Here is a 24,128-nt window from a genome sequence, read left to right as displayed (position 1 = left end):
GCATGATGGTTTTCTCCTCCCACCACTAAAATAGGTGATATATACCAAGCCTTTAATGTGAATTCTAGCATGTATCCATGATCTCTAAATAGCAAATCATTGTTCCTAACCTAGGGTTTTCAAGAAAACTCATCTAAGGGATTCAAGATTAAGGCTTTTGGAATTCTTCAAGAAGTTCAAACCATTGTTATAAGTTTTGAAGCATTACAGGTATGTAGGGTTTCCATCTACGTGTGGTAACATCATTGTTCTTACCTACGCTACGTTCTTCCATGATTATACGAAATTTCACTAAAACTAAGGTTTCCAGCCACGTTCATGATAACCCTAAGTAAATGTACCATGATATACCATGATATACCATGTTGTTGGTTATTGAGAATCTGCCTGTAATCTATGAAAATACATACTTTGCATTCCATGGGTTCTTAAATGCAGGATATAAACTTTTATGTTTATTTTCATGAACTTCTACATGCTTCCATGCTTTCATACAAGTTACACTATATATCTATCTTTATGTTATTATACAATCACGAATCATGTTTACAATAATTTTTATTTAATTCATGGGCTACTAAGCCAATTATATCCATGTTCAAGTTTTGAGAGTTACACAAATTACCAAGAAAGCTTAGACAACCTGAAACTATATATGCCAACATAGGATAACGATTGCTCCGCTTAGTTAGGACGATTCCTTCATGTTTACCCATTGTGGGTTGTTGGATCCATTTAAGTCGTGTTCTTGTCTCGTACATGATAACGTCTAATCCACTCCTCAAAGAGTAAGTGTACACGGTCGTATGCAATATATTTTACCCAACTATGAGTCGGGATCGATCCCACAGGGAACAATATGCTAGGCGATTAAGAAAGTAAGGAACTTTCACCAACTAAACTAAAGCCAAACGATAGATGATATTTTAGTTTTTGGAGAAAATTATAACTAATGCGAAAATATAAACTAACCTAGAAAGCGAGTAAATGATCAATGGCCACAAGTATGGATACAAAGGAAATTACACTCAAGTAACGATCCAATATATTTTATGATATTACAACTAAGAGAGGATTTATGTTAATAGATAATGGTTTCTAAAATCTCATTGAAAGTCTTCCAACCAAATCAATGAATTTCACTCTAAGCTTTTCCAAGCCTTAGAGTGTGATATCAAGCACAACCAATTGAATCTCAAGTAACTATCCTCTTCCGAGCTCAAGTTATTAGATGGATTTAATGACCCAAATCCTTGTTAACTAATCTTTTCCAACCTAGATTTCCTCTTCCGAGCTCAATCTAAGTAAATGGGTGAGTCCTAGGGTTAGCTAATCCCTTTGGAAACATTCAAGAATGAGATTAATTAAATCAACAAAGACCCACTTCAATAGCAATAAAAATCATTCAATACATAAGCAAAAGAAGAGTTTCATCCATTATGGGTGTTAACTTTATTTATTTCATGTTACTTATGCAGTCAAGGTATACCGAGAGCCTTGTCCCGGTAAACAATTTAGCAGTCAAACTCATGTCAGAGGTTTTATAGACTAGCTCAATTATGTCATATTAGATGTTCAAAGTCGTATAGCCAGTATTGGCTCAGTACTTATTATATTTTTAGATTATTTTTGCATCATGTTTAAATAATATTTTCATTAGTATTATGAGGACTCATGTTATTCAGACTATCCATGTTTTAAAGGATATTTCAAATTAGTTCATGCTCCATATTAATTCAGCAAATCATGTGATTCGATCGGTCACATGCCACACGAGAGATCGAATGTCGTATAACGTTCTGACTACTATATTTAAATGACAAATATGCGTGTGAAAGTTGTGTCATACCTTATATGTCAGACACAGAGAATTTACCCTTTGTAATAATTACTTACTTCTAGTTACAATCTTACTTTCCCCCTATTTTCGGTTGGCTGAGTGAGACTATTATCTCTACCTAGCAGTATCTGGGGAAAAAATACATCAAAAGATTCCTCAATGGATCATTCATTTTTCTTACAAGTGGACCTATTGTATTTTTAATGTTAATGTTGATGTTGATGTTAACGTTGATGTTGATTTGGGATGAGGAGTGACTCTGGTTTTAATTCTTATAGAAAAATGTCACAATCAACTTGCTCACATCACATTAATTTGAGTAGTTTTACGTCAATAAATAATCCGACGCCCCATTTTTTTTTTCTCTCTTCCCGAAACGGAGGATTTATAGTATTTTTACATTTCCCCATTTTATACCCTACACTACACGCATAATTTGCCATCATTTTCTGTATAGTTATTTGCACACTTCCAAAAACTAATGGATCATAAAATTTTGTGTTTCTTAGCAACTAATTGCAGGACATCTTCACATGGAACCAGCTACACTATTGGTTTTTATGATTTTATTTGTTTTTATTTTATTTGTTTACTTCACAATTTGAAAATTATATAGGGTGAAAAATCCCCCCTAGAAAGTAGTTTTTAGAAAGAAAAAAATCAGAGAAGCAATAACTTTGCCCTATCCTTTGGGTTAGATATGTGCATAAAAGTGAGAATTCTAAAATATTCCGGACCAACTGTATAAGATAATTCACACCTAATATAACAGAAATAAAATAAAGTATGGGTGAGTGTGTTTGGTTTAAATGGATTTTTTTTTTCATGGAAAATATTTCTTTTTTGAATAACATATTTCAATGTTTGATAGATGACTGAAAACTATTTTATGGGGAAAATATAATTAAAAATTAGCAGTAATAATAGCAAATCGGGTCGCGATTTGATAAAATTTTCTTGAGTACTAGAAGATTAATAATAATGTAAGTATTAGTTGGAGCAAATATCATGAAGCGAAAGGTTAAGATTAATTGTAAGGAAAATGACTTCTGTTTATAAATGAGGGAAGTCATTTTCTCCCTTTTGATAGAAAAAAAATGTCATGGCAACTAAAACGCCAACAAAATGACTCTCTTATAGAAAATATGTTTTCTAAATATGATTTCCGTCATTTGAACACATCTAACTGAAGATTAGAGCTAGAAATCACGAAATCAAAGTCTAGACCTTATCATCTCATGGAAAATACAGATTAAAAGAAAAAGCTTCATCTTGTCATCAACCCAAGTAGGTCCTCTCTTTTTAAAATCGCCTCTTCAAGATATTTAAATTGTCCGCTAATAAGATTTAACTTTTGTTTTTTTGCTAATTAATAATACTGAGTGTGAAATTTCAGCTAGCACAATCAAATGATATATAACTCTACAAAGGGTCGTACTATTAAGTATTTTCGTAACATCCAATCGTTATAAATTATTATTATTATGGGTTACCAAATTCCAAATGAGATGACTTAATTTGTACGGCGTTAATTTAAGCTTTTCCTTTATTTTGATTTTCTTATTTACTCAAAATGTAGAACTTTAATCAGTGAGGAGTTGATCTCGAAAATCGTACATATATTTTTATTTTTATTAATCGGCGTCTTTTCAGTCGAAAAAAAAAAAGACACAAATTTTGATTATGATTAAAACTACAAGAAAGCGGTGAAGAACTGATGTATCCATGCTTAAACTTGTTTACTGGAAATCTGCGAATGAGCAAATTTTCTATTTTGAGAAGGGCAAATTGGGGAAGAACAAAGTGTAAGGGTTAATATTTGTGGGATTGTTGAAGAATCTCATTTCATCAAGAAAGCAAAAAGGATAAGGGAAGTCATTAACAAGTGCTCTCTCAATTAATTTCACATTTTCTGTTTCACTTTCATAAAAGTAATTAAAAGTTAAATAACCATACACAAGTTACCATATGCATAAAATTAACTTTTTTTTTATTGGTTACTAGTGCACTTGTCCGTGTTTCGCACGGTTATAAAATATAATTCTCTTATAGATACAAAAATATAGATTTAATGAAAGAGAAAAATAAAAAATGCAAAAAAGAATGTGTAAAAGTAAAACAGAGTTATAGACACATTAATCTAAAATAGTCTTCCGTGTCACTTTAGGTCAATTTATTATTGTTTTGGAAGTCAAATAAGTTTTTCTTTGACCGTAATTTTCTTCAAAAAAAAATTAAGTATTTTGAATCATCAACTTTGTTGACTTGTAAAACTTTTTATATAGCTTTTAAATATGTAAATTGTAATTTAAAAAATTTAAAAATCTATACATAAATTCAAAGTCAAATTAAGTGTTTTGACGCCAAACTCCTTCTCATAAATTGAGATAGATTAAAGAGAATACTTATCTCTACAAGAAAATACAATTTTACTATATAGAACTCACGTAATAAAATTGTTGAAAAGTAAGAGAAAACTATGAAGAGAAAAAAGAAAAGTGGAATGAGAACACAATAGGCATTTTGTTGGCCTAGAATCCCTCTCCGAGAACATCAGCTTGATCCAAAACAAAGATAATTGAAGTCCCATAAAAATTACAACCCCAAATTGAAAATAATCGATATCAACAGAAAAGATATATGCTTCTCCTAAAATGTATAGATTGATATTCAAAGAAGAGCTCATATTGGAATAAAAAGAGTTTATAAATAAAAAAAGAAATACATTTGATCCTAAAAATTGGAAAGCTTAAAATTAATACTTCAATTGAACAGTAGAAAAAACTCGTATCTTCCTCTCATATATCAAGAGTTAGTATGAATACTTGACTTTTAATATAGTATAATAAGTAATTTTTTTAGCTTTTTTTATATCTTCGCTCTTCATTGCATTATATACAATATTGGATTGCCATTCTGAAAAATGCTTTCCCCACCTGCAACACAATAATAGTCCTACAAATGCTAAAAATCTCAATCAAGTTCAGCATAATCTCATTACAAATTAATGAATTGAAATTCTCAATCAAATACTTCACATGCGTCTTTTTCAGTGAATTTCTTCCTCAACACCCCACTCACCTACCCCTTTGTGGGTTTTCTTCCCTTCATCAGTTTCCATCATTTTCTTGATTTTTTTTTCCAGTTTTGATTTCAAGAAATTGGAGAAATTGAAGTGCTTTGAATTGAGAATTCTAATTTTTATAAAGTTTTTTTTTTTATTTCATGAAATTCACATTAAAGATATAAATGGAGAACTCTGCTACATCTGAGGAGCCTCAAAAAAAGCGTCCACATATAGCTCTGTTTTTTCATCACCCACCATGGCTAGATATTCTAAAGCTTCTTAAGATAATAAAGTTATAAGCTTTTTCACTTTTCGTTTAGTGTATCGTACCTCCAGAACGGGTCAGCCACGGGTTTGGGTTTAGAACTTGGGTGGGTTTTACATAATTATTTTAAATCAAAATGTGGCACCAATTAGAAAATGCCACGTGGCTTTTTAACACAGTTAAATTTGGTATGTTAGTTTGAAGGGTATATTTGAGTCAAAAATAAACTTTAAGGATATTTTTAGATCCAAAGGTGGAAGGAGGATATTTATGAGTCTTTTCCAATAGGTTAGGGGCATTTATGAGCCTTTTCCGTTTAGAAAATGATTTGAAGTGAGTAATTAATAAGATGGGTAAAAGCGAAAAAAAGAAATTATCTTGTCTTGATATGCTAAATTGACGGATAAAATTAAAAATGTATTTTTAAAATATCGGACAAGTAAAAGTAAACGGGGAGGAAGGAGTATAGATTATTGCCCATTATTAGGCTAGATTTATAGCTTCAACTATGAAAGGAGCCTGAGCTCAGGATAATGGCCATCGAAAAAAATATAAATCTCACAAATAGTTTCACAATTCAATTCAAGTTATAAGCAAAATTGTTCTTTTAATTTAGTCTAATTTAATACAAGTTCTTCATGACTAAGTGTTCCACTGAACGAAAATTCAATGAAGAAGGATCTCCGCCGAAACTCACATAGCCCAGGCTTATTTATTGTTTTCTTGCTTTATATTTACTTTATTTCACCACTAATCGCTTTTACTTATTTTCCACTTATAACAAATTATTTGTGTATTCTTTAAACTATTAACAAATTTAATCGAACCTTTTTGAGATTAAACAATTATATATTAGAATAACAAAATCCAAGAAGTTGAAGCTAGAGCTATGCATCTTGTTAATTTGTTAATTTCAAGTAGAATTCTAGCGTGGTTACTCCTATTAAACTGTGTTAAAATAAAAAATAAAAACTAGTAAAATCGATTATAAAGAAGGCACTATAACAATTTCGGGAACTGTTTCTTCATTCAATTTTAAAAATCTTCTGTAAAAAATACCATGCTACAAAGTAAAAATTAAAGAGGAGAAATGAAAGATAACATAAATGGGGCGGGGCAGGGCAGGGCAGGGCAGGGCAATTTTTTTTGAGATATGCTAGATAGGGTTTGCCGGAGAGGGGGGGGGGGGGTGAACTTTTCTTTCTATTAGCTTATCAGTCTAGCCAATTTATTCCATTTACATATTCTTGCTTCTTCTCTTTTTTTTTTCCCTAGGAAATTTTGAATTTCGTCACTATTGAGCGAATAAAGGTAGATCAAAATTATTTGCTTCCAGTCATTATACTTTTTGAAGAATGTATAACTGCTCACCGCCCCACATAAATGTATCTTCTCTTTTCAACACCTACAATAACAATTTAACATTGAAATTCCTATAACCCCCCCAAAAAAAGACTATGGTCCATCAGGAGACGTTATAGTACTACTGACGTAAGACCAAACAAAGGAAAAAGGAAGAGTGACGTGAAGCATGGACAAGAAACTCATGGGATCAGTTTTTAATTAAGCTGACCATGGACTCAAAAAGTCCGCAGATACTCTTAACACAGCATTATCTTGTTCATTTTTTATCATGAGATTTTTTTTAAAATGCCTCACACTATTAAGGGATTCATGTGCATTATATGTGGGCTCCCAATCTTCTCACATACTTTATTCAACTACTTATTTTATAGTAATTATTTTCTATAGTCCAAACTAAGAACATGGATCCACCTCATTCGATGGGATTCTTGAACTTCCAACAAGTAAAGTCATGTAACGTATCAGTACTTTCAATTTTGAGAAGAACCTCGTATTTCTCTAGGTCTTCTCGACTAATGAACTGACTTTTCCTAGATTATTAACAATGAGATAGACATATCACTGTATTCATCATCCATTTCCCAGTGGGGATATGAGTCTAGTTTTTTATGGCTTCATTTTTTCAAGATTTCGGCTTAAATCCTGTAAACAGTACTCTGATTTAGTGTTGATGGCTTTGTTTTCTTCTGAAGTTTTTTGGTATAAATTAGTAACTGCTTCAGGGACGCTTTGATATAGCTAGGCCAATAAAGTTGTGTCAAGTAATTTAAAGATTCTAAAATGGGTGAACTCTTCTAAAGTGGGTGAACTCTCAGGGCAAGTACCTCTTCTTTTGAAAAACAATGAATTTGATCATATCAAGAAGATACCTGTTTTGGTATCATCAACAATCAAAGTAATAATGTGGGTGATCTTCATTGCATGGGCAACTTTTATTTTCATATTGCCTATAAAATTCATCAACGAACAGCAATTTAAATTTATTCAAGCTACCCAAGGAACTATTTTTGGCTCCACAGGTTTTTTCCCAACTTGAAAGTTTATTGTTTTTGCTATATACTTATCATTGTTTCCAATATCTTAATTAGTAACTAATTTCAATTTTCTGTTAATTGGACTGCAGGCATTCTTGATGTTCAGTTTAATTTACCAATTTTCATGATTGCATTTCTTGCGATTGTTCGTATCATTCTCAATGGTGAAGACGAACCTCAAGTGTATGTCTATCTGATAGTAGTTAGTGGATGTTCATGATCAGGTAGATAGCGTACATAATTTTGAACTTATCTAGAATTTTTAATAGTTGCAAGAAGAAGAATGCAAAAGGTCCAAATTTCAGCTTATGGACATTCCCAGTTTTGGTGGATGGACCATTTGGTGTTGTTACAGCTGCAGAAATGATTGGAATTATACTTTTTGCAGTGTACATCGTCTGGGCTGTAATTATGTACACTATACAGAATGTGGACCTCTTATCGTCGTTTCATGTACAAGACATGAAAGAAAAAAGGTACTATATAATTCTGTCACCATGATCATGTGACCTGCTAGTTTAAGCTTGAGAACCTGCTCATTTAGGCCTATTGCTGTCTATTGTTTAAACCATCTTATTTCGACTTATCAAATGATCATTTTTTCCAGAGAACTAAGTTACGTTAATCCTTTTATATATACACGTAAGGCTTGGCTATATAAAACATTATCCATTCTCCAAAAGACTACCTGATATGCTTCTCTAAAGTTACTTATTTTGCATCCTTCTGGCCCTCAATTGCACTATATTCAAAAAGGTTTCAGTCCAATTTACCCTTAATTCAAATGTTGTCTTTTCTTTCAAGTTTGTTCTTATATTATCTTCTTATACTAGTTCTCCAGAATGTGCCTGGTAAGTAGAATTCTGAAAGTACTGATACACTCTTCTCGAATAATTGAAGTTTCCAATTAGCTGATGATTCAGCGAAACATGACTTCAGAATTCAGAGCCTGTTTAATGATTTCATTCTGTTTTTCAAGCAGAATTTTGGCTCAACCAACTAAATAATAAATACTACTCCTATATTGTAGTTTTTGATGTCTATTCCTGTCTGGTTCTAAAACTGTGTTAGATTAGTTGAATACAGTTAACTTTCGGCTTCACTAAGTAATTCCAGGAGAGCATTGCGAAGAATTTTTTGTATTAAAGATTAATAATGCAAGTATTAATTGAACCAAATAACATGAAGTTAAAACTTAAAATTAAACATAGTCATCAAGGAAAATGAGTTCCTACTATAAGTGAGAGAAATTAGTTTCTCCCTTTTGATAGAAAGATTTTATGACAATCAAACGCCAACAAGATGACTTTTTCATTGAAAATATTTTTGGTAAACCATGATTTGCATCATTACAAATACATCTAAATGAAGATTAGAGCATGACATGATTGAAATCCCAGCGTTAACCTTGGATTAGACCTTATTGTCTCTTGGAAAATATGTAGATTAGAAAAAACAAAGGAAAATATCGATACGTCGGCAATAAAAGGAAATGCTTCACTTTATAATTGAAACAAGTGGTCCTCACTCTACTTCGGAAAAAAGGCTAAAAATATCCTTCATTATAGATTAGAATAAAAAATATTATTTCTCGTCATAAATTTTTTTAAATATACACTTATCTTAACATAAATCCTCAACATAATCTAATTTTATTTTTAAACCCGATCCAACTAAATAAAAAATTCATATGAATTACTTGCTCCTGTGCCTAGTAACTCCTGATGTAGTGCTTGGAAATAAGTTGATAGCATATGGGTTTTTTATGTAGTTGGGTCGGGTTTAAATGAAGTGTGTTTAAAAATAAAATCGGATTATGTTGAGATTTCTGCTAAGACAGGTGTATATTTGAAATTTTAATGTCAGGAGAGGTATTTTTTTTACCAACATAGTAAAGAATATTTTTAGCCATTTTCCCAAAGTAAAGGGGTATTTTTGACCCTATTCCCTTTTAAAATATGTAACTCTTCAAAATATTTAAATTATACACTAATAAGATTTGAACCATTGGGGGTCGTTTGGTGCATGGTATAAGCTGAGATATTTCAGCACTAATTTTTTATATCATATTTGGTAGAGGTATAAATTTATTCCTTATACCAGATAAAGTATAAAATGCATCCTAACTTAAAGATGGGATATCCCTTCTTATCTCACTTATCTCGAAATTATTTTATGACATCTTTTAAATGATATAAAATAATCACAAAAAATAAGATAAATTAATTTTGAGATTATAATTCTGAGATAATTTTGACTTTTTACCAAACGATCACTTGGTCTCCTAAGATCAAATAGGTATTACGGGTAAAGCAAAAAAAAAAATGGACAACTTTGTACGGGGTTAATCTAAGCCTTTCCTTTATTTTGATTTTTATTATTTACATAATGCAGTACATTAATTAATCAGTCTTGTCAATCCTTATCGAGGAATTGATGGCTCGAAAATCATACAAATATTTTTATTTTTTAAATTTGCGCCCTTTACTCGAGGAAAAAGAAATAGCGCAAATGTTGATTATAATTAAAAGAAAGGAGTGACGAATATATATCCATGCTTAGATAGAGGAAAATGAAAATTGAAGTGTGATTGGTTCATAATTAATATATTGTGGGTTTGGTAGGGACTAGTTGTTGAAGAATCTCATTCCACCAAAGAAAGCAAGAAGGATAAGTAAAGTCATTAACAAGTAATTAATTACCTACAGGCCAAAAAACCAAAATACGTTAGTTTGAAAGTCTTTTACTTTAGATTGTATCTGTAATAATATGTTACATTTATCAACTTTACACTTTCAGTTTTTGCTTTCTAAAAAAATAAAAAACTTAATCTTTGGAGCGACAGTAGGAATCTTTTACAAATTCTTGATTGTTTTTTTTCTTGGCATCAATATTTGTATGATCGGGTTTACATTGCCTTTTTTTTTTTTATATATATTTAATACTTTTTTTATTTTTATCACATTAATATTTCTCCACATTTATTAAAATAAGAATAGAGGTGAGAAATTAATTAATTAATTTTATTTTGATTTCTTAAAATAATAAATATTTTGAACCAATTATTTTAATAAATCATGACAAATAAGATAGACTTGAGGGAGTATTATGCTCTTTTCAACACCAAAAATTATATTTTTACATGCAATCGCTTTATCAATTTCGTGAAGGTTAGTCGTCTCACCCATATTTTACTAGCAAAAGCACAGAGTTCTCAAACAAATAATCAAGATCATCATAATCTCCGTGACTTAAGTTACCTCACCCTTTTGTTCTAAAATTTGTGGCTTATCATTCTTGTTTGGTGCAACGGTAAAAACCTACGTACTATTATCAACACTATGGTCCATGAATAAATGTTATAGAGCGAGTTTGGATTAGCTGAAAAAAATATTTTTTCTATTTTAATTTACGTGAATTTATAATTGGGCATGAAGTTTAAGAAATAAAAGATGACTTTTAAACTTATGGTGCTAAATAAGATATATATATTTTGTGCGTCTATAAATCATTATATAAAGATAAATTGTTTCCAAATATAGAAAGAGATTCTTCTTTTTGGTACAGAATAATAAAGAAATAAATTCACATAAATTAAAACAAAGAGAGTAACTTTTAAGCATAAGTACTTAAATTATCTTTTAAGTGCTGAAAGTTATTTTTATAAATAAACAGTTATGTGTGTCGATAAAAGTGGTTAAAGGGTTTTTAAAAATAAAGATAGTATTGAAATTAACATAAAATATAAGGAATAAATGGGTAAAATTGTTGGTTCAATCAAAATGGCTTTTAAGCCAAAAATAAAATTGAGATTGAGCAACTTCTTGACTTTAGCTTATTTTAAGCACTTTTAATTTAATTTAAATTATTTTTTTATTTTATCCAAACATCTAAATAAGTTAAAAATGATTATAAACTGGTTTGACCAGCTTATGAGCCAATCCAATCCAGTTCATAGTACTACTGTTTATACTGATGTAACGTCTCAGTATTTTGCACTTTGAGAAAGCCTCGTATTTCTCTACCCCTTTTCTACTAATGAACTGACTCTTCCTTATATATTATAGCGACAATGTGAATTACATGATGTGATAGACCCATCACTGTATATGCCTTTTCCAAGGGGAAACTAATTTTTGAGTGGTCTAATTTCTTTGTGGCTTCATTTCTGTCAGATTTCTGGTTTCTTCTGAAGCCTTTTGGTGTATATATTGGTAACTACTTTAGGGGTGCTTTGATAGAAGCAAGTAAAGTTGTGGCTAATTTTGAAGGTTCCAAAAATGGGTAAAGTCTCAGACCAAGTGCCTCTCCTTTTGAAAAAAGAAGATGAATTTGATCATCTCAATAAGATACCACTTTGGGTATCATTAACAAAGTTGATTCTCAAAGTAATAATGTGGCTGATCTTCATTGCATGGGCAACTTTTATTTTCTTCTCGCCTACAAAATTCACTGAGCGACTGCAAGAAAAAATTATTCTAGCCACCCGAGAAACTATTTTTGGGACAACAGGTTTTTTCCCTACTTTTAAAGTTTCTTACTTTGATTCTGTATCATTTTTTTGTTTCCAGTTCATTAGTAAATTTAGTAAGCAGTTTCAGTTTCTGTTGGACTGCAGGCAGCATATTCTTGATATCCAGTTTCCCAATTTTCATGATTGCGTTTCTTGCAATTATTCGTCTCGCTCTCTCTGGTGAAGATGAACCTCAAGTGTATGTCTATCTGCTAGCTTGATTTCTTTATGATCAGCCAGATAGCGGAACTATGAACTTATCTAAAATTGTTAATTGTTGTAGGAAGAAGACCGCGAAAGCTCCAAATTTTAGGTTATGGACATTCCCAGTTTTGGTGGATGGACCATTCGGTGTTGTTACAGCTGCAGAAATGATTGGAATTATACTCTTCTCAGTGTACATAGTCTGGGCTATAATTATGTACACCATACAGGATGTTGACCTCTTATCTTTGTTTCATGTACACAGCATGAAAGATAAAAGGTAATTCTGTCACCATGGTCATATTATCTGAATTTTGGCACTTTCTTTTCTGTGTAACTGAAGATAAAGTGTAGTTATTTTTCGATGTCAATGAGCTTTGAACTTTTAACTGTGCTGATTTAGGCATATTGCTGTTTATAGCTTAGACCATGTTATTCTGGCTTGAAAAACCGATCATCAGCTAGTTATCTTAATCCTTTCAATTATACATATATGGCTCAGTTGTATAATTTGTTCTTATGTTGTCTTCTTATCCGGTATCTCTTAGTTCTCCAGAAATGTGCCTGGGTAGTAGAATTCGGAAAGTACTGATAAACTCTTCTCGAGTAATTGGCGATTCCAATTAACTGAAGCTTGAGCTAAACGTGACTCAGAGCCTGTTTAATGATTTCATTCTATTCTTCAAACAGAATTTAGACTCGACCTACTGAAATACTAGTAATAAATACATCCTAGTTTTTTTATGTTTATTCCTGTCCCACTCTAATGAAAACAAACTGAATTCAGTAGAGTTAACTTTCTGCATCACTAGGTATTCCACCCAATTCTGTAATACAGTTAACTGATATAACTGAAGGTTTTTTTAAATTCGTTTGCTGCAAGTTATTATATCCTCTCTTCTTTAACAACTGAATTTGTAAATTGTGCAGCTGTTAAATCTGAAAAGAAACCATGTGAAAAAGGTTTCGAACTGACGAGATGATATATACATTTACAGCCACATAGTTCTTATCTCAGATTTAAAACCATTTCATTGTTGTTTACTTGAAGGCTCCTCTGAGAACAGGATCTTCTTTTTCTAATTACAGCATTATCTGCTGTTGGTATTATTTTTCAGTGTTGTGCTGCTGGAGATAACGGGCCTTCGTTTTGGATTCATTGGGTTAATCTGCCTAGCATTTTTGTTTCTGCCTGTTGCACGGGGTTCAGTTCTTCTTCGAGCTATAGATATCCCTTTTGAACATGCCACTAGATATCATGTTTGGCTGGGACATCTTACTATGGCTCTTTTTACTCTTCATGGTCTGTTCTTTGTGATTGGCTGGGCAATGCGAGGGCGACTTGTGGAAGAAGTGAGTTCGAAAACTGAAAGTTTCATTTGTCTCTTGTCCATACAGATTCCTTTTATTTGTGTACTATATACTAAAGGCCCTTCACTACATGAAATGCATCTTTATTTGTGTTATTGGAGAGTAAACAACGAAGGGAAACTTACTTTTCCAATGTTATAAAATGCAGCTAATCGACTGGAAAAACGTAGGAGTAGCCAATCTTCCGGGAGTTATCAGCCTTGCAGCTGGTTTACTGATGTGGGTAACTTCACTTCCTGGACTAAGGAGAAAAAACTTTGAATTGTTCTTCTATACACACCAATTGTATGTGGTGTTTGTGGTGTTCCTAGCCTTGCATGTTGGTGATTTCATCTTCATGACAACTGGTGCTGGGATCTTCCTGTTCATGCTTGACCGGTTCCTTAGATTCTTCCAGTCACGAAAGACTGTTGACATACTTTCAACCACATGCTTTCCTTGTGGAACCGTTGAGCTCATTATTTCAAAACCTGCAAGTAAACATAAATCTTTGACTCAGCTGATTTAATTTCCTCACCACTTCATTTTTCAGTGATTCTAATACTTCTTTCCTCACATTGTAGATTTACATTACAATGCCCTTGGCTGGATATTCTTACAAATACTCGAGTTGTTCTAATGCTTCTTTCCTCACATTGTAGATTTACATTACAATGCCCTTGGCTGGATATTCTTACAAATACGCGAGTTGTCCTGGCTGCAGTGGCACCCTTTTAGTGTCTCCTCTAGTCCCCTTGACGGGAAACATCATGTTGCGATTCTCATAAAGGTTCTTGGAGATTGGACTGAGAAATTGAAGGGAAACATCTTGAATCTTTCTGTAGAACAATCTGAGAACGAGCCTCTTTTGCAGCATAAAAGAAAAATAACAGCTTCTGTTGAAGGTCCTTATGGCCATGAATCACCATACCACTTAACGTATGTAAATCTGCAGTGATATGTGTTGAATATACAATTTTTTTCCAGTTATTATGTTATTGACTAATTAATTGGTTTGATGATGTTTCTCCTCTCAGGTATGAAAATCTCATTTTGGTAGCAGGTGGAATTGGAATTTCCCCCTTCCTAGCTATCTTGAGTGATATCCTCCACCGTATCAATGATAGCAAACCTTGCCTGCCAAGAAATATACTAATAGTATGGGCAATTAAAAATTCGGATGAGCTTCTACTTCTGAATACAGTTGACATGCAGGCAATCTGTCCACTTTTCTCTGATAAATTGAATCTCGAGATTCAAACATTCGTGACTCGGGAATCACATCCTTCATTGGTAATTGTTTTTTGCTATTTTCGTTTTGTTTATGTATCATCACCCTATTTATATGTGTTAATTATTGTACTTCTTTTTTCCTCAGGAGGAGGGTAAAACACCTAAAGCAATGCACACTACAATCTCCCCTGGCTTCAAGGGATGTCGAATGTCTAGTTTAGTTGGTACTGGAAATGTTGTATGGTCTGGATTATATCTCATGGTATCCACAATAGGGTTGGTGATCACTGTAGCATTGCTGAACATTTTCTACATAATTCCATTCAATGTAAATTACTGGTGGTACAAGGGGCTTTTAATGATTGGATGTATGGCTGCAAGCATTCTTATATTTGGGGGTCTCGTGATCGTTTTATGGCATCTTTGGGAAAGGAAAACCTCACCGAAGGAGGAACCAAGGGAGGACACCTCAAACAAAGCTGATTTCCTGCAGCAGAATGAGCAGAAGAATTTTGGAGAGGCTCGATTTGTCAATAATATTCGATATGGTCAAAGACCGGATTTCCAAGGTATGTTCGGAGGCAACGTTTGAACTTTACAGGATCTATATATCTCGTTTTTTTTCTTGAAAAAGTGTTTTAACTTCTATTTTCTGCAGAGATATTTGGATCGCACGCAAAGAGTTGGGGAAGTGTAGATATAGGTGTGGTTGTATGTGGTCCTCCTACTCTTCAGTCCAGTGTTGCTAAAGAGTGTAGAAGGCAGAATTTGCAGAGAAGAGACCATCAAGCTATCTTCCATTTCAACAGCCACAGTTTTGATCTCTAGATCACCCCAATACGAATAGACGGAGCTGGGGTTCGTCGAAAAATTACACCTTATAAAGGAAGTTAAAATATGTTATTTATGTATATATAGCGGATGTCAGATCCCCTTGGTTTCTTCGTGTGTGTATTTCTTTATATTGAATTTTCTTAGTGAAAATTCTGACTCCGTCAATGCCAATAAGCATGTGATAGCTCGTATAAGGAGTACTTTTTACTGCTTTAATGGGATCATATCAGCTAGTTTATCACTGATCCTTGTAGCATATATCTTTACTTTATGTTATCTGTAGTAAGTATCATGTACATTTTCAATCGTTGTAAATACAGCTTTAACATATATTTATATATATATATATATATATATATATATATATGTTATATATAACAATATTACCTATACTATTAGTAGCTACATATACATGCTGCCTACTATTAGTGAGAATTTTATACCACTGTTGTAGCGTCTTGTATCTAATTTGCTCCGATTTTTATTTCTAAAAAGTTGTAAAGGTTCATTGTACTTTAACAATTTGACCTTTAACATGGACTGCACCAATAAGGGGGCCATTTGCAAAAATGGCATTTCTCCAAGTTACTATTTAAATTATGTCCTCGTCAGCCCTGTGCGCTATATTTATCTGCAGAAAGAAAAAAAAAAATAGATACTGCTCACCCAACTGCTTAAATTGAAAGTAGCCAGATGGATATACAACCTATGTATGGTTCACAGATACTATGTATATCGTGTATAATCTATGTATATCGGCATACAATTCTAGGACATTTGAGCTGGTCTAATGAGGGGTTTATCTATCAACTTGTATATGTAATGGGAAAGGCCTCTAACATGAACTACAAACAAGGAAACTGAAATGACCTTCAATGTGCAGTACTTCTAAATTGGACATGTTTGGTTTGGGGGCAATTCAATATTGATAATGACTCGGGCAAAGGATTGAGTGACTCTTTGGGTTCCACGGAGACATCAAATTTTCAATACCACATAAATTTCCAGTTTTTCGTACGTCTCAAATTTCAGTCTCATTTTTCATTTTATCACTAATGTCTTCTCTTTGCGGACATTTATTTGCTAGCTTCCAAAAAACTGTAGTGTTATAAAAAAAATAAAAAAAAAATATGTTCGCTTGTTTATTAATTCTAAGAGATATTTGATAACAACCATACCAAGAAAAAATAAATAGGTCCATGTTGGTTTCAAAATACAGATCAAGATAAAATAATTTGAGTAGCTTTATGTCAATAAAGTAGTAATTTCCACCACACCAATTTATTCCCTACACTTGCACATAATTTGCCATCATTTTCTCTATTTGCACCCTTCCAAGAACTTATTAGCAACTAACTGTAGGATATCTTCAGGTCATGCAACCAGCCACGCCATTGGTTTTTATGTTTTTATAAGTAACAATGTGAATCACATTATGTTATAGACATATCTGATATCACTGTATTTATCTTTTCCAAGGGAAAACTAATTTTGAGTGGTCCAATTTTTTTGTGGCTTCATTTATGCCAGATTTCAGCTTGAATTTTGTACATAGAGTTTGATTGAATCTTGATGGCTTTGGTTTCTTCTGAAGACTTTTTCATCATATAGTAGTAGTAAACTTGTACTTTAGGGATGTTTTGATATAAGTCGATAAAGTCGTTGCCAATTTCAAAGATTCTAAAATGGGTGACATCTCAGACCAAGTATCTCTTCTTTTAGAAAAAGAAGATGAATTGGATTATCTCAATAAGAAACCACTTTGGGTATCATCAACAAAGTTGATTCTCAGAGTAATAACGTGGGTGATCTGCATTTCATGGGCAAGCTTTCTTTTCCTGCTGCCTATAAAATTCATTAATGAACTGCAAGAGAAATTTATTCAAGCTACCCAAGGAACTATTTTTGGGACTACAGGTTTTTTTCCCAACTTGAAATTTCTTGCTTTTTATGCTGTATCATTCTTTTGTTTCCATTTTCTTATATTTAGGTAAGTAATTTCAGTTTCTGTTGGACTGCAGGCAGCACATTCTTGATATTCAGTCTCCCAATTTTCTTGATTGCATTTCTTGCAATTATTCGTCTCGTTCTCTCTGGTGAAGATGAACCTCAATTGTATGTCTATCTGCTAGCTTGATTTCTTTAATTATTCGAACTTCCCTTAATTAGAAGTTAATCGATGTTCATGATCAGTTAGCGTAATTGTGAACTTACCTAGAATTTTTAATTGTTGTAGGAAGAAGAATGCAAAAGGTCCAAAATTTAGGTTATGGACATTTCCAGTTTTGGTGGATGGACCATTCGGTGTTGTTACAGCTGCAGAAATGATTGGAGTTATACTCTTCTCAGTGTACATCGTCTGGGCTGTAACTATGTACACCATACGGAACATTGATCTCTTATCCTTGTTTCATGTACACGACCTGAAAGAGAATAGGTAATTCTAGTTTTGGTTTGTCTGATTTCTCACTTTCTCTTCAAAACATGCTCATTTTTAGGCTCATTGCTGTCTATAGTTTAAACCATCTTACTCTGGCTTGTCAAAATGATCATCTTTTCAGAATGCTAACTTACCTTAATCCTTTTACATAAAGATGTATGGCTGGGCTATATATATGAATCATTATGCATTATCCAAAAGAACTACATGGTATGCTTCTCTAAAATTATTAATTTTGCATCCTTCTGGCCCTTGGTCAACAGCTCTATATTCAGAAAAGTTGCAATCTGATATACCCTTAATTAAGATTTTGATCTTTCTTTCATGTGTGTTCTTATATTATCTTCTTAGACAGTAGATCCTAGTTCTCCGGAAATATGCATGGGTACTGGGTAGTAGACTTCAGAAAGCTGATACACTAATCAATAATTTATGATTCCAATTAACTGAAGCTTAAGTTAAACATGACTTTAGAGCCTGTTTAAAGATTTCATTCAAACAGAATTTAGACCTGACCGCTGAAATAATAAATGTGTCCTAGTTTTTTATGTCTATTCCTGTCCCACTCTAATGAAAGCAAACTGATTTAGATCAATTGAGTACTACTAACTTTCTGCATCACTAGGTAATTCAGGGCTATTCTGTATATTCATCTCATTTTCTCACTGCGCTAATATAAATGATAGTATTTTAAATTCATTTTGCTGCACATTATCTAGTCTGCCTGTGATATTAAATCAGCAAGATTGATGATTTTCTCTTCCTTAATTTTCTATGCCCTGTCTTCTTTGTTACCCCAATTTGTAAATTGTGCATCTGTTAAATCTAAAAAGAATTCCATGTGAAAAGGTTTCAAACTGATGATATATATATACAGTTACAGCACATTAATTCTTATCTCAAGACTTAGAACCAGTTCATAGTTGTCGACTTTAAGGTTCCTTTAGTAGCAAGGTCTTCTTTTTCTAATTACAGCTTCTGCTCCACTGACTAATATCTGCTCTTTGTAATCTTTTCAGTGCCGTGTTGCTGAAGCTAGGCCTTTGCTTTGGATTCATTGCATTAATCTGCTTAGCACTTTTGTTTCTGCCTGTTGCACGGGGTTCAGTTCTTCTTCAAGCTGTAGATATCCCTTTTGAACAAGCCATTAGATATCACGTTTGGCTGGGACATCTTACTATGGCTCTATTTACTCTTCATGGTCTGTGCTTTTTGATTCGCTGGGCAATGCAGGGGCGACTCATTGAAAGAGTGAGTTCTAAAACTAAAAGTTACATTTGTCTTGCCCATAGAGATTCCTTTTATTTTGGTACTATATACTAAAGGCCAGTGGCGGAGCTAAGATTTTCAGTAAGGAGGTTAAAAAATATGAAGAAGTAAACATACGGAGAAGCCAAGAGGGTTCAACACCTATCATATATACATAAAAAAATAATTTTAACCTTCAATATACACTATAATTTTCTGCCTAAGGGTGAACCCCTTCATTTACACTGGCCCTTCACTGCATGAAACGCATCTTTATTAGGGTTCTTAAAAAAGTAAAAACTGAAGGGCCATGAAAATTTTCTCTTTATTTGGAAATCAAAGTTTGACCATGAAAATTTAAAATTTGAAAAACACCAAAAAACTTGTTTTCACTTTCAATACATTCAAACAATCAAATATTCTTTGTAAAAACTATAACCAAACACAACTCCATCTTAACTCCAACTCCAAAATAAAAAATAAAGTGTAAATATTTAGTTTTCATGGCAAGCACCTACTTATAGTAGCTTGGCCATAGATTCCAAATATGTTTCACTTTCTTCAACTCCAGCTTCAACTTCAACTCCAAAATACCAAATAAAGTGAAAAATATTTGGTTTTCATGGCCAAACGCCTACTTATAGTAGCTTGGCCACAGATTCCAAGTATTTTTACTTTATTTAGAATTCACGAAGTTGGAGTTGAAGATGGAGTGGTATTTGGTTATACTTTTTGCAAGGAGAAAGTAGAGCACTTTATTTGGAATTTATGAAGATGGAGTTGGAAAACAAGTTTGGAGCACTTTTACGAATTTGGAATCCCACTCCAAATTGGATATGGAAATTTTATAACCAAATTTTGAAATAAAGTGACATTATTCTGTAGAAAAGTGAATAAATCTCGTGGCCAAACGACTTCTCACTTTCTCATTTTTTTTTTGATGCAGCTAATTAACTGGAAAAACGTAGGAATAGCCAATCTTCCGGGAGTTATCAGCCTTGCAGCTGGTTTACTGATGTGGGTAACTTCACTTCCTGGAGTAAGGAGAAAAAACTTTGAATTGTTCTTCTATACACACCAATTGTATGTGGTGTTTGTGGTGTTCCTAGCCTTGCATGTTGGTGATTTCATCTTCATGATAGCTGGTGCTGGGATCTTCCTGTTCATGCTTGATCGGTTCCTTAGATTCTTCCAGTCACGAAAGGCTGTTGACATACTTTCAGCCACCAGCTTTCCTTGTGGAACTGTTGAACTCGTTATTTCAAAACCTGCAAGTAAACATAAATCTTTGACTCAACTGATTTAATTTCTTCACCACTTCATTTTTCAGTGATTCTAATACTTCTTTCCTTGCGATGTAGATTTACATTACAACGCCCTTAGCTGGATATTCTTACAAATACGCGAGTTGTCCTGGCTGCAGTGGCACCCTTTCAGTGTCTCCTCTAGTCCCCTTGATGGGAAACATCATATTGCGATTCTCATAAAGGTTCTTGGAGATTGGACAAAAAAACTGAAGGGGAACATCTTGAATCTTTCTTTAGAACAATCTGATAAGGGGCCCCTTTTGCAGCATAACAGGAAAATAACAGCTTTTGTCGAAGGCCCTTATGGCCATGAATCACCATACCACTTAACGTATGTGAATTCGCTACAATATCTATTAAATATACAATTTGTTTTTTTCAGTTATTAATTCATTAACTAATTAATTGTCTTGATCACGTGTCTCCTCTCAGATATGAAAATCTCATTTTGGTAGCAGGTGGAATTGGAATTTCTCCCTTCCTAGCTATCCTGAGTGATATCCTCCACCGCATCAATGATAGCAAACCTTGCATGCCAAGAACTATACTACTAGTATGGGCGATTAAAAATTCGGATGAGCTTCCACTTCTAGATACAGTTGACATAGAGGCAATCTGTCCACTTTTCTCTGATAAACTGAATCTCGAGATTCAAACATTCGTGACTCGGGAGTCACAACCTTCATTGGTAATTGGTTTTTCCTATTTTCATTTTGCTTATGCATCATCATCCTATTTCTATATAATAATTATTGTACTTCTTTTCTCCTCAGGAGGAGGGTAAAACACCAAAAGCAATGCACACCTCAATCTCCCCTAACTCCAAGGGATGTCGAATGTCTAGTTTGGTTGGTACTGGAAGTGTTGTATGGTCTGGATTATATGTCCTAGTATCCACAATAGGGTTGGTCATCACTGTAGCAATGTTGGACATTTTCTACATAAATCCATTCAATATAAATTACTGGTGGTATAAGGGGCTTTTGTTGATTGGATGTATGGCGGCAAGTGTTCTTGTATTTGGGGGTCTCGTGATCGCTTTGTGGCATCTTTGGGAAAGGAAAACCTCATCGAATGAGGAATCAGAGGATGCCACGAAAACGATAGACATCTTGCAGCAAAATGAGGCCTCTTTACCTAGGAATTCTGGAAAGGCTCAATTTGTCAATAATATTCGATATGGTCAAAGACCGGATTTCCAAGGTAGCTTGGGAACAACATTTGAACTTTATAAGGTCTATATGCTTCTCCTTTGTATTTTTTAGAGTGCGTTTAAACTTTTTTTTTTCTGCAGATATATTTGGATCACATGCAAAGAGTTGGGGAAGTGTAGATATTGGTGTGATAGTGTGTGGTCCTCCAACGCTTAAGTGCAGTGTTGCTAAAGAGTGCAGAAGGCAAAACTTCTTGAGAAAAGGCCATCAGGCGATTTTCCATTTCAACTGCCACAATTTTGACCTCTAGATCACCCAGTAAGCCTGGGCGGAGCTAGGGTTCGTCAAAAGTTACACCTTACAAAGAAAGTTAAAATTATTTTTATGTATATATTGTAGATGATGAATCTTCTTGGATTCTTCGTATGTTTATTTATATTTTAAATCCCCATAGGAAAATTCTAGCTCCGCCAATACTAGTATGCATCCAATAGCTCTTATAAGGAGTACTTTTTACTGCTGTAATGAGAAAAAGGATCATATTATTAACTAGTTCCTTGTCGCATGTATCTGTGCTTTATGGTATATATAATAAGCATCTTGTACATTTTCAGTCGTTGTAAATGCGCGCACGCACACACATATATCTATATTTATAACAATATCACATATAAAGTTAGTAACTAACATAAACCTGTTGACTATTATCAAAGAGAATTTTTGAATCACTGAATTCCGTACTATTGTCGTAATGTCTTGTATCTAATTTGCTTATATTTCCAATGACTATTCTAAAAAGTTGTTATTGTAGAGGTTCATTTTACTTTAACCATTCGACCTTTATCATGGACTGTACAGACAAGGAGGCATTTGCACAAATGGCCTTTCTCCAAGTTACTACTTAAATTTTGTCCATGTTAAGCCCAGTACGCTATGTTTGTCTCCAAAAAAAAAAAAAAAAATTAATCTAAATAGTCGTCTGTCCATACCACTTAAACTAAAAAGGGTAAAACTAGCCCGGTAGATTATATATTAGATGTATAATATGTGTATAACTATATATAATTAGTTTTTAATCTATGCATACGGACATATAGGGTGTGTACGGTATGGATTCCAATTTTTTTATGCTCGGATGGTCAAAATTTTTGAAAAATATTTTTCATAGGAAAACATTCGATGGTCAAAAATTTTGAAAAGTACTTTTTTTAGGAAAACAAGTTTCTTAAAAATGAGAAAAATAACTTCCCTAATCAAAATAGAAAAAATAAGTTCCACAATAAAAATGATTTATCTATCAAGGCATCTGATCAATTTGTATAATGGGAAAGACCTCTAACATCAACAAACAAAAGAAACTGAAAATACCTTCTAAATTGGAATTGTTTGGTTTGGGCAATTCAATGTTGGTAATGACTCTGGCAAAGGAGCGACTCTTTGGATCAGACGTTGAAATCAAATTTTCAACACCACACAAACTTCAGTTTTTTGTATGCCTCAATGCACAACAACAACAGCATACCCAGTGTAAAACTCACAAGTAGGTTCTGTGGCCTGGTGGAGGGTAGGATGTACGCAGACATTATCTCTACCTTTATGGGGTAGAAAGGTTGTTTCCCGATAGACCATCGGCTCAAAAGAAATGAAATCAATGCACGATTGCAAGAGAAATAAGACAGCAAAACATCAAGATACCAAACAAATGAATAACACATGGTAATACACATAAAGGATAATGATCTATGCGGTACCAAAATAATACTACTTAAGAAAAGGAGAAGAGAAGATGGAAAGGCTAGCCCCCCACATCTCTCACACACATCGCTACAAAACTTAATTACCTAGTAACCTTCTGTCCAAATCCTCAACCTCCAAATCTTCCTATCTAAGGTCATATCCTCAGTCAGTTGAAGTTGTGTCATGTCTTATCTAATTACCTCTCCCAATTATTTTTCGGCCTACCTCTACCTTTCCTAACTCCTGTGACCTCCAATATCTCACACCTCCTAACTGGATCATCCTCGCATGTCCGAACCATCTCAGTCTCGCTTCCCTCATCTTGTTTGTCAGGAAGGCCACTCCGACCTTGTCCCCTATATCTCCATTCCTAATTATATCTCTCCTAGTATGATCACACATCCATTTGAGCATCCGCATCTCCGCTACCTTCATCTTCTAAGCATGAACGTTTTTAACTAGCCAGCATTTTGCACCATACAACAATGCTCGTCTAACCGCCACTTTGTATAACTTACCTTTCAATCTAGGCGACAC

At 33.4% G+C, this 24,128-nt stretch overlaps 2 protein-coding genes across 3 annotated transcripts; both read left to right on the top strand.

Annotated features, from left to right (window-relative positions):
- Positions 1 to 11,663: 11,663 nt before the first annotated feature.
- Positions 11,664 to 15,997, top strand: LOC132598554 (ferric reduction oxidase 6-like). Its single transcript, XM_060311496.1, has 9 exons — positions 11,664 to 12,083; positions 12,190 to 12,283; positions 12,368 to 12,568; positions 13,407 to 13,641; positions 13,808 to 14,135; positions 14,301 to 14,577; positions 14,676 to 14,931; positions 15,017 to 15,440; positions 15,530 to 15,997. Exons 1-9 carry the CDS (start codon positions 11,852 to 11,854, stop codon positions 15,697 to 15,699), a joined length of 2,217 nt encoding a protein of 738 aa, XP_060167479.1. The 5' UTR covers positions 11,664 to 11,851; the 3' UTR covers positions 15,700 to 15,997.
- An 889-nt stretch (positions 15,998 to 16,886) lies between these two features.
- On the top strand, positions 16,887 to 22,467 carry LOC132598550 (ferric reduction oxidase 6-like). Of its 2 annotated transcripts, none has more exons than XM_060311489.1 (9): positions 16,887 to 17,622; positions 17,727 to 17,820; positions 17,942 to 18,142; positions 19,165 to 19,396; positions 20,340 to 20,667; positions 20,755 to 21,031; positions 21,133 to 21,388; positions 21,474 to 21,903; positions 21,995 to 22,467. In XM_060311489.1, the coding sequence occupies exons 1-9, from the start codon at positions 17,391 to 17,393 to the stop codon at positions 22,162 to 22,164; spliced, it is 2,220 nt and encodes a 739-aa protein (XP_060167472.1). In that variant the 5' UTR covers positions 16,887 to 17,390; the 3' UTR covers positions 22,165 to 22,467. The 2 variants fall into 2 exon arrangements, with proteins under 2 accessions (XP_060167472.1, XP_060167473.1); XM_060311490.1 differs by having other exon boundaries at positions 17,484 to 17,622; positions 17,727 to 17,824.
- Positions 22,468 to 24,128: the final 1,661 nt, after the last annotated feature.

Source organism: Lycium barbarum, chromosome 6, assembly GCF_019175385.1.
Source record: "Lycium barbarum isolate Lr01 chromosome 6, ASM1917538v2, whole genome shotgun sequence".
NCBI lineage: Eukaryota > Viridiplantae > Streptophyta > Magnoliopsida > Solanales > Solanaceae > Lycium > Lycium barbarum.
This window is presented reverse-complemented; position numbering and strand designations above follow the sequence as displayed.

Coding starts and splice junctions, on each gene's coding strand:
- LOC132598550 (XM_060311489.1), top strand. CDS start 17,391: ATGGGTGACATCTCAGACCAAGTATCTCTTCTTTTAGAAAAAGAAGAT. Junction 17,623..17,726: donor AACTATTTTTGGGACTACAG/GTTTTTTTCCCA, acceptor GTTGGACTGCAG/GCAGCACATTCTTGATATTC. Junction 21,389..21,473: donor GGGAGTCACAACCTTCATTG/GTAATTGGTTTT, acceptor TTTTCTCCTCAG/GAGGAGGGTAAAACACCAAA.
- LOC132598554 (XM_060311496.1), top strand. CDS start 11,852: ATGGGTAAAGTCTCAGACCAAGTGCCTCTCCTTTTGAAAAAAGAAGAT. Junction 12,084..12,189: donor AACTATTTTTGGGACAACAG/GTTTTTTCCCTA, acceptor GTTGGACTGCAG/GCAGCATATTCTTGATATCC. Junction 13,642..13,807: donor GAGGGCGACTTGTGGAAGAA/GTGAGTTCGAAA, acceptor TATAAAATGCAG/CTAATCGACTGGAAAAACGT.